General features: G+C 45.5%; 1 protein-coding gene across 1 annotated transcript in view; it reads left to right on the top strand.

The window, feature by feature from the left end:
- LOC110490697 (plexin-B2) overlaps positions 1–16,998 on the top strand; it is a 171,824-nt gene that overhangs the window by 138,084 nt on the left and 16,742 nt on the right. Inside the window, exons 19-25 of the mRNA XM_036956929.1 lie at positions 2,604–2,740; positions 2,968–3,156; positions 4,405–4,513; positions 6,772–6,981; positions 7,745–7,924; positions 9,008–9,144; positions 12,321–12,421. Of these exons, the coding sequence (XP_036812824.1) occupies positions 2,604–2,740; positions 2,968–3,156; positions 4,405–4,513; positions 6,772–6,981; positions 7,745–7,924; positions 9,008–9,144; positions 12,321–12,421 (1,063 nt within the window). The remainder of the gene's footprint in view (positions 1–2,603; positions 2,741–2,967; positions 3,157–4,404; positions 4,514–6,771; positions 6,982–7,744; positions 7,925–9,007; positions 9,145–12,320; positions 12,422–16,998) is intronic.

Here is a 16,998-nt window from a genome sequence, read left to right as displayed (position 1 = left end):
ATGATAAAGTGGTGTGGTGTTCAGTAGCTGTGTTGTGGTGTTCAGTAGCTGTGTTGTGGTGTTCAGTTGCTGTCTTGTGGTGATAAAGTACAAAGTGGTGATCAGTAGCTGTGTTGTGGTGTTCAGTAGCTGTGTTGTGGTGACAAAGTGGTGTTCAGTAGCTGTGTTGTGGTGATAAAGTACAAAGTGGTGTTCAGTAGCTGTGTTGTGGTGTTCAGTAGCTGTGTTGTGGTGACAGTGGTGTTCAGTAGCTGTGTTGTGGTGACAGTGGTGTTCAGTAGCTGTGTTGTGGTGTTCAGTAGCTGTGTTGTGGTGATAAAGTACAAAGTGGTGTTCAGTAGCTGTGTTGTGGTGTTCAGTAGCTGTGTTGTGGTGACAGTGGTGTTCAGTAGCTGTGTTGTGGTGACAGTGGTGTTCAGTAGCTGTGTTGTGGTGTTCAGTAGCTGTGTTGTGGTGATAAAGTACAAAGTGGTGTTCAGTAGCTGTGTTGTGGTGATAAAGTACAAAGTGGTGTTCAGTAGCTGTGTTGTAGTGATAAAGTACTAAGTGGTGTTCAGTAGCTGTGTTGTGGTGTTCAGTAGCTGTGTTGTGGTGTTCAGTAGCTGTGTTGTGGTGATAAAGTGGTATTCAGTAGCTGTGTTGTGGTGATAAACCAGTGAAGGGGAATGGGACGTGACATGAGGTCTAACTGGTGGTCCCAGTGGGCTCTGGGTTGTAGGACAGTGGCCTCTGGGTTGTGGTGTTCAGTAGCTGTGTTGTGGTGACAAAGTGGTGTTCAGTAGCTGTGTTGCAGTGATAAAGTACAAAGTGGTGTTCAGTAGCTGTGTTGTGGTGATAAAGTACAAAGTGGTGTTCAGTAGCTGTGTTGTGGTGTTCAGTAGCTGTGTTGTGGTGATAAAGTACTAAGTGGTGTTCAGTAGCTGTGTTGTGGTGATAAAGTACTAAGTGGTGTTCAGTAGCTGTGTTGTGGTGATAAAGTACTAAGTGGTGTTCAGTAGCTGTGTTGTGGTGTTCAGTAGCTGTGTTGTGGTGACAGTGGTGTTCAGTAGCTGTGTTGTGGTGATAAAGTACAAAGTGGTGTTCAGTAGCTGTGTTGTGGTGTTCAGTAGCTGTGTTGTGGTGACAGTGGTGTTCAGTAGCTGTGTTGTGGTGACAGTGGTGTTCAGTAGCTGTGTTGTGGTGACAGTGGTGTTCAGTAGCTGTGTTGTGGTGACAGTGGTGTTCAGTAGCTGTGTTGTGGTGACAGTGGTGTTCAGTAGCTGTGTTGTGGTGTTCAGTAGCTGTGTTGTGGTGACAGTGGTGTTCAGTAGCTGTGTTGTGGTGTTCAGTAGCTGTGTTGTGGTGACAAAGTGGTGTTCAGTAGCTGTGTTGTGGTGACAAAGTGGTGTTCAGTAGCTGTGTTGTGGTGACAAAGTGGTGTTCAGTAGCTGTGTTGTGGTGATGAAGTACAAAGTGGTGTTCAGTAGCTGTGTTGTGGTGATAAAGTACAAAGTGGTGTTCAGTAGCTGTGTTGTGGTGATAAAGTACAAAGTGGTGTTCAGTAGCTGTGTTGTGGTGATAAAGTACAAAGTGGTGTTCAGTAGCTGTGTTGTGGTGTTCAGTAGCTGTGTTGTGGTGTTCAGTAGCTGTGTTGTGGTGATAAAGTGGTGTTCAGTAGCTGTGTTGTGGTGTTCAGTAGCTGTGTTGTGGTGATAAAGTGGTGTTCAGTAGCTGTGTTGTGGTGTTCAGTAGCTGTGTTGTGGTGATAAAGTGGTATTCAGTAGCTGTGTTGTGGTGATAAACCAGTGAAGGGGAATGGGACGTGACATGAGGTCTAACTGGTGGTCCCAGTGGGCTCTGGGTTGTAGGACAGTGGGCTCTGGGTTGTTAGACAGTGGGCTCTGGGTTGTTAGACAGTGGGCTCTGGGTTGTTAGACAGTGGGCTCTGGGTTGTTGGACAGTGGGCTCTGGGTTGTTAGACAGTGGGCTCTGGGTTGTTAGACAGTGGGCTCTGGGTTGTTGGACAGTGGGCTCTGGGTTGTTGGACAGTGGGCTCTGGGTTGTTGGACAGTGGGCTCTGGGTTGTTGGACAGTGGGCTCTGGGTTGTTAGACAGTGGGCTCTGGGTTGTTGGACAGTGGGCTCTGGGTTGTTGGACAGTGGGCTCTGGGTTGTTGGACAGTGGGCTCTGGGTTGTTAACTGTAAAACACTCTGGGTTGTTGGACAGTGGGCTCTGGGTTGTTGGACAGTGGACTCTGGGTTGTTGGACAGTGGGCTCTGGGTTGTTGGACAGTGGGCTCTGGGTTGTTGGACAGTGGGCTCTGGGTTGTTGGACAGTGGGCTCTGGGTTGTTGGACAGTGGGCTCTGGGTTGTTGGACAGTGGGCTCTGGGTTGTTGGACAGTGGACTCTGGGTTGTTGGACAGTGGGCTCTGGGTTGTTGGACAGTGGGCTCTGGGTTGTTAACTGTAAAACACTTTGGATGAAAACATCTGCTAAATAACCATATAGAATGTTAGAAGGTCAGGAGAGGAGTTTTTTCTTGTCAGGTCATGCAGTCAAGAAAACGTCCAGGACCTAAGTATGTTACCTTATCACTGATGTCTCATCTCTTATCCCCTCCAGGACCCCATCCCGGAGAAAGTTTCCCCCTTGAAGGGCCCTGTGGCCGGGGGAACAGTCATCACTATCTCTGGGAAACACCTGGATACGGCAAACAAGAATGATGTCATTGTCACCGTGGGGGGAACGCCCTGTGAAGTGTAAGGATGATCATACTTGAGTCTTCCAACCCCTGCAGGTTGCTGTCTGGATAGGTTGCCTGAGTCATGTCCTATTCACTTCTTCTCTCAAGGCCGACCTCTGAAATATATTAGCCATACAGTAATTATGTTTGACTTGTTCCTTTGAGATGACCTTCTCTCCCCTCAACACTACGACCCCAGTTTGACCTTTCCCACGATGCTCTCTGTCCCCGTTTCTCCCTCAGGTTGTCGTTTGGCAGTGAGATCACCTGTGAGACAGGTGTATACAAGGGACAAAAGGTTCCATTGGAGTCCCTGAGAGTCTCGGTGAAGTATGGGAAGAGCACCACCAAGGACGTCCCCGTCACCTTCAACTTCCAGTACTCTGAGAACCCCAAACTCACGGACTACAGCCCCAAGACCAGCTTCGTATGGTGAGTGGAGTCCACAGTGCCCCAGAGAGGGTGGAAGTCAAAGCCCCTCTTTAAGCCAAGCTTGAGTTGAATGCAAAACAGTTTGAAGTGGATAATTAAATGGCCGTTTCTTATTGGACACATTCAGGTCGTGTCTCCCTCTTTCATAACGTTTCAAAAGGTTTCTCCTGTTTTGTGCTTCCTAACATGACCCTGATATATGGTGTCGTCGTCTAGTGTTTCAGTGGAGGCAGGAGGATTACATGTTAGTCATTTAGCAGACGTTCTAATCCAGAGCCGCATAGTTAGTGCCGTCATCTTGAGATGGCTAGGTGGGACAACCACATGGGGCGGCAGGTAGCCTAGTGGTTAGAGCGTTGGACAGGTAACTGGGAGGTTGCAAGATTGAATCCGCGAGCTGACAAGGTAAAAATCTGTTGTTCTGCCCCTGAACAAGGCAGTTAACCCCCTGTTCCTAGGCCGTCATTGAATATGAGAATTTGTTCTTAACTGACTTGCCTAGTTAAATAAAAATAAATAATTCATAGTACTGGAAGTACATGTTTCATCTGTCTATATCTTCAAAGTCCCAGCTAGTAAGAGAGAAAAGAGTCAAGTGCGAGTGTTGGTTCACAAAATATGTTTTCAGAAGACGGACAGGGAATCTGCTGTCCTAGCTTCAGGGGGAAGCTGGTTCCACCATTAGGGTGCCAGGACAGAGAAAAGGTTGGACTGGGCTGAGCTGGAGCTGCCCTCCCGTAAGGGTAGGAGAGCCAAGAGACCAGAGGTGGCAGAACAGAGTACTCTGATTGGGATGTAGGGTTTGAACATAGCCTGAAGGTAGGGAGGGTCAGGTCCTCTTGCTGCTCCGTAGGTAAGTACCAGGGTCTTGTAGTGGATCCAAACTTTGACTGGAAGCCAGTGCAGTGTGTTGAGGAGCGGGCTGACATGGGAGAAGTTAAGAAGGTTGAACATCAGGGGGCTGACATGGGAGAAGTTAGGAAGGTTGAACATCAGTGGAGGCAGGAGGATCGTGTGTGTTGTATTGAGAGCTGACGTGTGTGTTGTCTGGTGTTTCAGTGGAGGCAGGAGGATTGTGTGTGTTGTATTGAGAGCTGACGTGTGTGTTGTCTGGTGTTTCAGTGGAGGCAGGAGGATCGTGTGTGTTGTATTGAGAGCTGACGTGTGTGTTGTCTGGTGTTTCAGTGGAGGCAGGAGGATCGTGTGTGTTGTATTGAGAGCTGACGTGTGTGTTGTCTGGTGTTTCAGTGGAGGCAGGAGGATCGTGTGTGTGGGCAGTGGTTTTGACCTCATCCAGAGAGCCACCATGAAGGTGCTGCCATCTGCTGATGACTTCTCTCAGTCCCCTCCCGTTGAGGTCAGTACACACTACTCACTACTATTACAATACACCTAATGTTATCATTCTAGAGTCCACTCCTATTATACAATACTCTGCATGTTATCATTCTAGAGTCCACTCCTATTATACAATACATTACATGTTATCATTCTGGAGTCCACTCCTATTATACAATACTCTGCATGTTATCCATTCTAGAGTCCACTCCTATTATACAATACATTACATGTTATCATTCTGGAGTCCACTCCTATTATACAATACTCTGCATGTTATCCATTCTAGAGTCCACTCCTATTATACAATACTCTACATGTTATCATTCTGGAGTCCACTCCTATTATACAATACATTACATGTTATCCATTCTAGAGTCCACTCCTATTATACAATACTCTACATGTTATCATTCTGGAGTCCACTCCTATTATACAATACATTACATGTTATCCATTCTAGAGTCCACTCCTATTATACAATACATTACATGTTATCCATTCTAGAGTCCACTCCTATTATACAATACATTACATGTTATCCATTCTAGAGTCCACTCCTATTATACAATACATGCCATGTTATCCATTCTAGAGTCCACTCCTATTATACAATACATTACATGTTATCCATTCTAGAGTCCACTCCTATTATACAATACATGACATGTTATCCATTCTAGAGTCCACTCCTATTATACAATACATTACATGTTATCCATTCTAGAGTCCACTCCTATTATACAATACATGACATGTTATCCATTCTAGAGTCCACTCCCATTGAGGTTAGTATACCATTCCACAAGTTCTCTGTTTCCTGCCAGTAGTGTATTCTAATCCCTCTAGTGTACAGTACTCTAGCTGTGATATTATCCATGGCAGGTAGCTAGCATGCCCTAGTGTACAGTACTCTAGCTGTGGTATTATCCATGGCAGGTAGCTAGCATGTCCTAGTGTACAGTACTCTAGCTGTGGTATTATCCATGGCAGGTATCTAGCATGTCCTAGTGTACAGTACTCTAGCTGTGGTATTATCCATGGCAGGTATCTAGCATGCCCTAGTGTACAGTACTCTAGCTGTGGTATTATCCATGGCAGGTATCTAGCATGCCCTAGTGTACAGTACTCTAGCTGTGGTATTATCCGTGGCAGGTAGCTAGCATGTCCTAGTGTACAGTACTCTAGCTGTGGTATTATCCATGGCAGGTAGCTAGCATGTCCTAGTGTACAGTTCTCTAGCTGTGGTATTATCCATGGCAGGTATCTAGCATGCCCTAGTGTACAGTACTCTAGCTGTGGTATTATCCATGGCAGGTATCTAGCATGCCCTAGTGTACAGTACTCTAGCTGTGGTATTATCCGTGGCAGGTAGCTAGCATGTCCTAGTGTACAGTACTCTAGCTGTGGTATTATCCATGGCAGGTATCTAGCATGCCCTAGTGTACAGTACTCTAGCTGTGGTATTATCCGTGGCAGGTAGCTAGCATGTCCTAGTGTACAGTACTCTAGCTGTGATATTATCCGTGGCAGGTAGCTAGCATGTCCTAGTGTACAGTACTCTAGCTGTGGTATTATCCATGGCAGGTAGCTAGCATGTCCTAGTGCACAGTACTCTAGCTGTGGTATTATCCATGGCAGGTAGCTAGCATGTCCTAGTGTACAGTACTCTAGCTGTGGTATTATCCATGGCAGGTAGCTAGCATGTCCTAGTGCACAGTACTCTAGCTGTGGTATTATCCATGGCAGGTAGCTAGCATGTCCTAGTGTACAGTACTCTAGCTGTGGTATTATCCGTGGCAGGTAGCTAGCATGTCCTAGTGTACAGTACTCTAGCTGTGATATTATCCATGGCAGGTAGCTAGCATGTCCTAGTGCACAGTACTCTAGCTGTGGTATTATCCATGGCAGGTAGCTAGCATGTCCTAGTGCACAGTACTCTAGCTGTGATATTATCCATGGCAGGTAGCTAGCATGTCCTAGTGTACAGTACTCTAGCTGTGATATTATCCATGGCAGGTAGCTAGCATGTCCTAGTGTACAGTACTCTAGCTGTGGTATTATCCGTGGCAGGTAGCTAGCATGTCCTAGTGTACAGTACTCTAGCTGTGATATTATCCGTGGCAGGTAGCTAGCATGTCAACAGTGAGTTGTATGTTTTTGTCTGTGACTACAGACTCCTCTCTGTGAGACTAAACACAGACACAGTGTCCTGCCAGGAATGAAATATCTTTCTCTCTCTCTCTCTATTCTATCTCTCTCTGCCCTCCTCTCCAGTTCATCCAGTATGCCGTACATAAGAACGACACTGTGCTGCTGTTTGACAGTCCAGTGGTGAACAGGTCCTCTGAGACCCAGTCCTTTAGGGCCTTCCTCCAGCTAGACAACGTGATAGAGGAACTGAATTCCTTTGAGTACCACCCCGACCCATTCTTCAATGAACTGACCAAGAACATCATCACTGAAACCTCCATCATCATCGTTACGGTAAAGAACAGTAACACTACTCTTATGGGGTTGTGTTGTCATGGTTACTGTCTAGTAGTTTTTTGGGTTATTTCTAGTAATACTGGCTTATCATTTTCCATGGGCCATTGTGGCTTAAATGTTATTCTGCTTCAGCCTCCTGAGTGGCACGATGGTCTTAGCTGTGCCATTAGAGATTCTGGGTTCGAGTCCAGGCTCTGTCGCAGCTGGCCGCGCCTGGGAGACCAATGGGGTGGCGCACAATTGGCCCAGCGCCGTCCAGGTTAGGGGAGGGTTTGGGCCGGTAGGATGTCCTTGTCTCATCGCGCACTAGCGACTCCTGTGGCGGGCCGGGCGCAGTGCACGCTGACACGGTCGCCAGGTGTGCGGTGTTTCCTCCGACACATTGGTGCGGCTGGCTTCCAGGTTTAGTGGTCAAGAAGCAGTGCGGCTTGGTTGGGTTGTGTTTCGGGAGGACACACAGCTCTCGACCTTCGCCTCTCCCGAGTCCGTACGGGAGTTGCAGCGATGAGACAAGACTGTAACTACCAATTGAATACCACGAAATTGGAGAGAAAAAGGGCAAACAAACAAACAAACAAACAAACAAACAAATGTATTCTGCCTTGTGACTATGATGTCCCCCTCGGAGAGAAAAGACAATTATAGTGCATTGATGTTGATATAATTAATATCAATATTGAGATAATCATATCTGCTTTTACAAATGATTGCATGTCCCTGCAGTCCAGAGGTTAACGACCAGCCACCTCTTTCTCCCCAGGGTCGTGGTTTCAGCAAGGCCATGACAGCTGAAGAAGCCCAGGCGTTCGTGGGAGATGCGTCCTGTAAGGTGACCATCCTGCAGGATGACAAGCTGTTCCTGGAAGCTCCGTCCACCCAGCCCAGAGCCCGCTCCAAACGCCAGCGCAGAGACACCAGCTCCGACCCTTTGGACCTAACGGTGACAACACTGGCCTTCTGTCTAAACCCAAGGCATAGAGAGAGAGGCTTCAGGCATTAGCACTGGACAAGCTGATATGTCTCTCTGGCTCTCAACATGTATTTCAGATAGGTGCTTGTGTTCCAGTACATTTCTATCTAAATCAGGGCTGTCCAAACTTAATCCAATGTCCTGTTGCAGGCATTCACTTCAGTCAAGGCAGTAACACACCTGATTCAACCATACAATAATCCTAGTCTTCTGACCGGGACCACTCAGTCCTGACAGAGAAATATCACTATCAACACCTTGATGTATATCTGACTCTCCACAATTATATACGTATTGTAGCGAATTAGCTTTCTCCTATTTGCCTTTAGCTGACTTGAACTTTCTTTCTGTCCATCTCTCTCTCTCTCTCTCTCTTTCTGTCCATCTCTCTCTCTTTCTGTCCATCTCTCTCTCTGTCCATCTCTCTCTCTCTTTCTCTGTCCATCTCTCTCTCTCTTTCTCCGTCCATCTCTCTCTCTTTCTGTCCATCTCTCTCTCTTTCTGTCCATCTCTCTCTCTGTCCATCTCTCTTTCTGTCTCTCTCTCTGTCCATCTCTCTCTCTGTCCATCTCTCTCTCTGTCCATCTCTCTCTCTGTCCATCTCTCTCTCTGTCCATCTCTCTCTCTGTCCATCTCTCTCTCTGTCCATCTCTCTCTCTGTTCGTCTCTCTCTCTGTCCATCTCTCTCTCTGTCCATCTCTCTCTCTGTCCATCTCTCTCTCTGTCCATCTCTTTCTGTCCATCTCTCTCTCTGTCTCTCTCTTTCTGTCCATCTCTCTCTCTGTCTCTCTCTCTCTCTCTCTCTTTCTGTCCATCTCTCTCTCTGTCTCTCTCTCTCTCTCTCTCTTTCTGTCCATCTCTCTCTCTGTCTCTCTCTCTCTCTCTCTTTCTGTCCATCTCTCTCTATTTCTGTCCCTCTCTCTCTCTCTCTCTCTCTTTCTGTCCATCTCTCTCTCTTTCTGTCCATCTCTCTCCCACACTCCCCCTCATCTCTCTCATTCCCTTGCTTTCTATATCTATCTTTCTTTTCTTCTCTCCCTCCCTCCCTAACAGATCAAGTTTGGTAATGGTGAGTGGGTGGTGGGCTCAGTGAACTATGAGAGGAAGTATGAGGTTCCTTTGGCTATCATCATCCCAGCTGTCATCGTCCCTATGCTACTGTTCATAGCTGTGTCCGTCTACTGCTACAGGTACACAACTACACTTCCCATCAAGCACCACTCATGTAGTTCTGCTGGGTGAATTGTTTTTAGTTCACCCGGTGAAATGGGTGTCTGGAGTTTACACTCTAGGACCAATTAAATAATCTCAAATGTGCAAACTACAGATTCACATAGTGGAACAGTTCTGTACTCTAATGGACTGTTCCTATGTGTTAATGTCTGTACTTTAATTAACTGTTCCTATGTGTTAATGTCTGTACTCTAATGAACTGTTCCTATGTGTTAATGTCTGTACTCTAATGAACTGTTCCTGTGTGTTAATGTCTGTAGTCTAATGAACTGTTCCTATGTGTTAATGTCTGTACTCTAATGAACTGTTCCTGTGTGTTAATGTCTGTAGTCTAATGGACTGGTCCTGTGTGTTAATGTCTGTACTCTAATGGACTGTTCCTATGTGTTAATGTCTGTAGTCTAATGGACTGATCCTATGTGTTACTGTCTGTAGTCTAATGGACTGTTCCTATGTGTTAATGTCTGTAGTCTAATGGACTGTTCCTATGTGTTACTGTCTGTAGTCTAATGGACTGTTCCTATGTGTTAATGTCTAATGGACTGTTCCTGTGTGTTAGTGTCTGTAGTCTAATGGACTGATCCTATGTGTTAGTGGCTGTAGTCTAATGGACTGTTCCTATGTGTTAGTGTCTGTAGTCTAATGGACTGATCCTATGTGTTACTGTCTGTAGTCTAATGGACTGTTCCTATGTGTTACTGTCTGTAGTCTAATGGACTGTTCCTATGTGTTAATGTCTGTAGTCTAATGGACTGTTCCTATGTGTTAATGTCTGTAGTCTAATGGACTGTTCCTATGTGTTAGTGTCTAATGGACTGTTCCTATGTGTTAATGTCTGTAGTCTAATGGACTGTTCCTATGTGTTAGTGTCTGTAGTCTAATGGACTGTTCCTATGTGTTAATGTCTAATGGACTGTTCCTATGTGTTAGTGTCTGTAGTCTAATGGACTGTTCCTATGTGTTAATGTCTAATGGACTGTTCCTATGTGTTAATGTCTGTAGTCTAATGGACTGTTCCTATGTGTTAGTGTCTGTAGTCTAATGGACTGTTCCTATGTGTTAGTGTCTGTAGTCTAATGGACTGTTCCTATGTGTTAGTAGTCTAATGGACTGTTCCTATGTGTTAATGTCTAATGGACTGTTCCTATGTGTTAATGTCTGTAGTCTAATGGACTGTTCCTATGTGTTAGTGTCTGTAGTCTAATGGACTGTTCCTATGTGTTAGTGTCTGTAGTCTAATGGACAGTTCCTATGTGTTAATGTCTGTAGTCTAATGGAATGTTCCTATGTGTTAATGTCTGTAGTCTAATGGACTGGTCCTATGTGTTAATGTCTGTAGTCTAATGGACTGTTCCTATGTGTTAGTGTCTGTAGTCTAATGGACTGTTCCTATGTGTTAATGTCTGTAGTCTAATGAACTGTTCCTATGTGTTAATGTCTGTAGTCTAATGGACAGTTCCTATGTGTTAATGTCTAATGGACTGGTCCTATGTGTTAATGTCTGTAGTCTAATGGACTGTTCCTATGTGTTAGTGTCTGTAGTCTAATGGACTGTTCCTATGTGTTAATGTCTGTAGTCTAATGAACTGTTCCTATGTGTTAATGTCTGTAGTCTAATGGACAGTTCCTATGTGTTAATGTCTAATGGACTGTTCCTATGTGTTAATGTCTGTAGTCTAATGGACTGTTCCTATGTGTTAATGTCTAATGGACTGTTCCTATGTGTTAATGTCTGTAGTCTAATGGAATGGTCCTATGTGTTAATGTCTGTAGTCTAATGGACTGTTCCTATGTGTTAATGTCTGTAGTTTAATGGACTGTTCCTATGTGTTAATGTCTAATGGACTGTTCCTGTGTGTTAATGTCTAATGGACTGGTCCTATGTGTTAATGTCTGTAGTCTAATGGACTGTTCCTATGTGTTAATGTCTAATGGACTGTTCCTATGTGTTAATGTCTGTAGTCTAATGGACTGGTCCTATGTGTTAATGTCTGTAGTCTAATGGACTGGTCCTATGTGTTAATGTCTGTAGTTTAATGGACTGTTCCTATGTGTTAATGTCTGAAGTCTAATGGACTGTTCCTATGTGTTAGTAGTCTAATGGACTGTTCCTATGTGTTAGTAGTCTAATGGACTGTTCCTATGTGTTAGTAGTCTAATGGGCTGTTCCTATGTGTTAATGTCTAATGGACTGTTCCTGTGTGTTAATGTCTAATGGACTGTTCCTATGTGTTAGTAGTCTAATGGTCTGTTCCTATGTGTTAATGTCTAATGGACTGTTCCTATGTGTTAGTAGTCTAATGGTCTGTTCCTATGTGTTAATGTCTGTAGTCTAATGGTCTGTTCCTATGTGTTAGTAGTCTAATGGGCTGTTCCTATGTGTTAATGTCTAATGGACTGTTCCTATGTGTTAATGTCTAATGGACTGTTCCTATGTGTTAATGTCTGTAGTCTAATGGACTGGTCCTATGTGTTAATGTCTGTAGTTTAATGGACTGTTCCTATGTGTTAATGTCTGTAGTCTAATGGACTGTTCCTATGTGTTAATGTCTAATGGACTGGTCCTATGTGTTAATGTCTGTAGTTTAATGGACTGTTCCTATGTGTTAATGTCTGTACTCTAATGGACTGTTCCTATGTGTTAATGTCTGTAGTCTAATGGACTGTTCCTATGTGTTAATGTCTGTAGTCTAATGGACTGTTCCTGTGGGTTAATGTCTGTAGTCTAATGGACTGTTCCTATGTGTTAATGTCTAATGGACTGTTCCTGTGTGTTAATGTCTAATGGACTGTTCCTATGTGTTAGTAGTCTAATGGGCTGTTCCTATGTGTTAATGTCTAATGGACTGTTCCTGTGTGTTAATGTCTAATGGACTGTTCCTGTGTGTTAATGTCTAATGGACTGTTCCTATGTGTTAGTAGTCTAATGGGCTGTTCCTATGCGTTAATGTCTAATGGACTGTTCCTATGTGTTAGTAGTCTAATGGACTGTTCCTATGTGTTAGTAGTCTAATGGACTGTTCCTATGTGTTAGTAGTCTAATGGACAGTTCCTGTGTGTTAATGTCTGTACTCTAATGGACAGTTCCTGTGTGTTAATGTCTATAGTCTAATGGACTGTTCCTATGTGACAGGAGGAAGAGCCAGCAGGCAGAGAGAGAGTATGAGAAAGTGAAACACCAGTTGGATCATCTGGAGGAGAGCGTGAGAGACCGCTGCAAGAAGGAATTCACAGGTATGTTCACACTATCACACACACTATCACACACCATACACACTGCTATAACATTACACACCATACACACTGCTATAACATTACACACACACTAAAACACACCACAGATCAAATCAAATCAAATGTATTTATATAGCCCTTCGTACATCAGCTGATATCTCAAAGTGATGTACAGAAACCCAGCCTAAAACCCCAAACAGCAAGCAATGTAGGTGTAGAAGCACGGTGGCTAGGAAAAACTCCCTAGAAAGGCCAAAACCTAGGAAGAAACCTAGAGAGGAACCAGGCTATGTGGGGTGGCCAGTCCTCTTCTGGCTGTGCCGGGTGGAGATTATAACAGAACATGGCCAAGATGTTCAAATGTTCATAAATGACCAGCATGGTCCAATAATAATAAGGCAGAACAGTTGAAACTGGAGCAGCAGCACAGTCAGGTGGACTGGGGACAGCAAGGAGTCATCATGTCAGGTAGTCCTGGGGCATGGTCCTAGGGCTCAGGTCCTCCGAGAGAGAGAGAGAGAAAGACAGAGATAATTAGAGAGAGCATACTTAAATTCACACAGGACACCGAATAGGACAGGAGAAGTACTCCAGATATAACAAACTGACCCTAGCCCCCCGACACATAAACTACTGCAGCATAAATACTGGAGGCTGAGACAGGAGGGGTCAGGAGACACTGTGGCCCCATCCGATGACACCCCCGGACAGGGCCAAACAGGAAGGATATAACCCCACCCACTTTGCCTAAGCACAGCCCCCACACCACTAGAGGGATATCTTCAACCACCAACTTACCATCCTGAGACGAGGCCGAGTATAGTCCACAAAGACCTCCACCACGGCACAACCCACACTGCTATAACATTACAAACACACTATCACACACCATACACACTGCTATAACATTACACACCACACACACTGCTATAACATTACACACACACTATCACACACCATACACACTGCTATAACATTACACACCACACACACTGCTATAACATTACACACACACTATCACACACCATACACACTGCTATAACATTACACACCACACACACTGCTATAACATTACACACACACTATCACACACCATACACACTGCTATAACATTACACACCACACACACTGCTATAACATTACACGCCATACACACTGCTATAACATTGCACACACACTATCACACACCACACACACTGCTATAACATTACACACACACTATCACACACCATACACACTACTATAACATTACACACACACTATCAAATCAAATGTTATTAGTCACATGAGCCGAATACAACAGGTGTAGATCTTACAGTGAAATGCTTACTTACAAGCCCCTAACCAACAATGCAGTTTAAAAAAAGAATAAGAAATAAAAGTACCAAATAATTAAAGAGCAGCAGTAAAATAACAATAGCGAGACTGTATACAGGGGGTTCCGGTACAGAGTCGATGTGGAGACTGTATACAGGGGGTACCGGTACAGAGTCAATGTGGAGACTGTATACAGGGGGTACCGGTACATAGTCAATGTGGAGGCTATATACAGGGGGTACCGGTACAGAGTCAATGTGGAGGCTATATACAGGGGGTACCGGTACAGAGTCGATGTGGAGACTGTATACAGGGGGTACCGGTACAGAGTCAATGTGGAGACTGTATACAGGGGGTTCCGGTACAGAGTCAATGTGGAGACTGTATACAGGGGGTACCGGTACAGAGTCGATGTGGAGACTGTATACAGGGGGTACCGGTACAGAGTCAATGTGGAGACTGTATACAGGGGGTTCCGGTACAGAGTCAATGTGGAGACTGTATACAGGGGGTTCCGGTACAGAGTCAATGTGGAGACTGTATACAGGGGGTACCGGTACAGAGTCGATGTGGAGACTGTATACAGGGGGTTCCGGTACAGAGTCGATGTGGAGACTGTATACAGGGGGTTCCGGTACAGAGTCAATGTGGAGACTGTATACAGGGGGTACCGGTACAGAGTCAATGTGGAGGCTATATACAGGGGGTTCCGGTACAGAGTCAATGTGGAGACTGTATACAGGGGGTACCGGTACAGAGTCAATGTGGAGGCTATATACAGGGGGTTCCGGTACAGAGTCGATGTGGATACTGTATACAGGGGGTACCGGTACAGAGTCAATGTGGAGGCTATATACAGGGGGTTCCGGTACAGAGTCGATGTGGAAACTGTATACAGGGGGTACCGGTACAGAGTCGATGTGGATACTGTATACAGGGGGTACCGGTACAGAGTCAATGTGGAGGCTATATACAGGGGGTTCCGGTACAGAGTCGATGTGGAAACTGTATACAGGGGGTACCGGTACAGAGTCGATGTGGAGACTGTATACAGGGGGTTCCGGTACAGAGTCGATGTGGAGACTGTATACAGGGGGTACCGGTACAGAGTCGATGTGGAGACTGTATACAGGGGGTACCGGTACAGAGTCGATGTGGAGACTGTATACAGGGGGTACCGGTACAGAGTCGATGTGGAGACTGTATACAGGGGGTACCGGTACAGAGTCAATGTGGAGACTGTATACAGGGGGTACCGGTACAGAGTCGATGTGGAGACTGTATACAGGGGGTACCGGTACAGAGTCGATGTGGAGACTGTATACAGGGGGTTCCGGTACAGAGTCGATGTGGAGACTGTATACAGGGGGTACCGGTACAGAGTCGATGTGGAGACTGTATACAGGGGGTACCGGTACAGAGTCGATGTGGAGACTGTATACAGGGGGTACCGGTACAGAGTCGATGTGGAGACTATATACAGGTGGTACCGGTACAGAGTCGATGTGGAGACTGTATACAGGGGGTACCGGTACAGAGTCGATGTGGAGACTGTATACAGGGGGTACCGGTACAGAGTCGATGTGGAGACTGTATACAGGGGGTACCGGTACAGAGTCGATGTGGAGACTGTATACAGGGGGTTCCGGTACAGAGTCGATGTGGAGACTGTATACAGGGGGTACCGGTACAGAGTCGATGTGGAGACTGTATACAGGGGGTTCCGGTACAGAGTCGATGTGGAGACTGTATACAGGGGGTACCGGTACATAGTCAATGTGCTGGACCACCGGTTAGTCGAGGTAATATGTACAGTTGAAGTTGGAAGTTTAAATGTATTTTGCTGAGGTGTATGTAAACTCAGTTTTTCACAATTCCTGACATTTAATCCTAGTAAAAATTCTCTGTCTTAGGTCAGTTAAAGTTCAGTTTGGTTTCTCCTAGGAGCTAGTCTTGTTGCATTTGGGTTCTCCTAGGAGCTAGTCTTGTTGCGTTTGGGTTCTACTAGGAGCTAGTTTTGTTGCATTTGGGTTCTCCTAGGAGCTAGTCTTGTTGCGTTTGGGTTCTCCTAGGAGCTAGTCTTGTTGCGTTGGGGTTCTACTAGGAGCTAATCTTGTTGCGTTTGGGTTCTACTAGGAGCTAGTTTTGTTGCGTTCGGGTTCTCTTAGGAGCTAGTCTTGTTGCGTTCGGGTTCTCCTAGGAGCTCGTCTTGTTGCGTTCGGGTTCTCTTAGGAGCTCGTCTTGTTGCGTTTGGGTTCTCTTAGGAGCTAGTCTTGTTTTTGCGTTCGGGTTCTACTAGGAGCTAGTCTTGTTGTTGCATTTGGGATCTACTAGGAGCTAGTCTTGTTGCGTTTGGGTTCTACTAGGAGCTAGTCTTGTTGTTGCGTTTGGGTTCTACTAGGAGCTAATCTTGTTGCGTTTGGGTTCTACTAGGAGCTAGTCTTGTTGCGTTTGGGTTCTACTAGGAGCTAGTCTTGTTGTTGCGTTCGGGTTCTATTAGGAGCTAGTCTTGTTGTTGCGTTTAGGTTCTACTAGGAGCTAGTCTTGTCATTGTGTTCGGGTTCTCTTAGGAGCTAGTCTTGTTGCGTTTGGGTTCTACTAGGAGCTAGTCTTGTTGCGTTCGGGTTCTACTAGGAGCTAGTCTTGTTGTTGCGTTCGGGTTCTACTAGGAGCTAGTCTTGTTGTTGCATTCAGGTTCTACTAGGAGCTAGTCTTGTTGTTGCATTCAGGTTCTACTAGGAGCTAGTCTTGTTGTTGCGTTCGGGTTCTACTAGGAGCTAGTCTTGTTGTTGCGTTCGGGTTCTGCTAGGAGCTAGTCTTGTTGCGTTTGGGTTCTACTAGGAGCTAGTCTTGTTGTTGCATTCAGGTTCTACTAGGAGCTAGTCTTGTTGTTGCGTTCAGGTTCTACTAGGAGCTAGTCTTGTTGTTGCGTTTGGGTTCTACTAGGAGCTAGTCTTGTTGCGTTTGGGTTCTACTAGGATCTAGTCTTGTTGTTGCGTTCGGGTTCTACTAGGAGCTAGTCTTGTTGCATTCGGGTTCTACTAGGAGCTAGTCTTGTTGTTGCATTCAGGTTCTACTAGGAGCTAGTCTTGTTGTTGCGTTTGGGTTCTACTAGGAGCTAGTCTTGTTGCGTTTGGGTTCTACTAGGATCTAGTCTTGTTGTTGCGTTCGGGTTCTACTAGGAGCTAGTCTTGTTGCATTCGGGTTCTACTAGGAGCTAGTCTTGTTGTTGCGTTTGGGTTCTACTAGGAGCTAGTCTT

This window comes from Oncorhynchus mykiss, chromosome 21 (genome assembly GCF_013265735.2).
Source record: "Oncorhynchus mykiss isolate Arlee chromosome 21, USDA_OmykA_1.1, whole genome shotgun sequence".
Lineage (NCBI taxonomy): Eukaryota > Metazoa > Chordata > Actinopteri > Salmoniformes > Salmonidae > Oncorhynchus > Oncorhynchus mykiss.
Note: the sequence above shows the minus strand (reverse complement) of the source record. Positions and strands in the feature narration are given on the sequence as shown.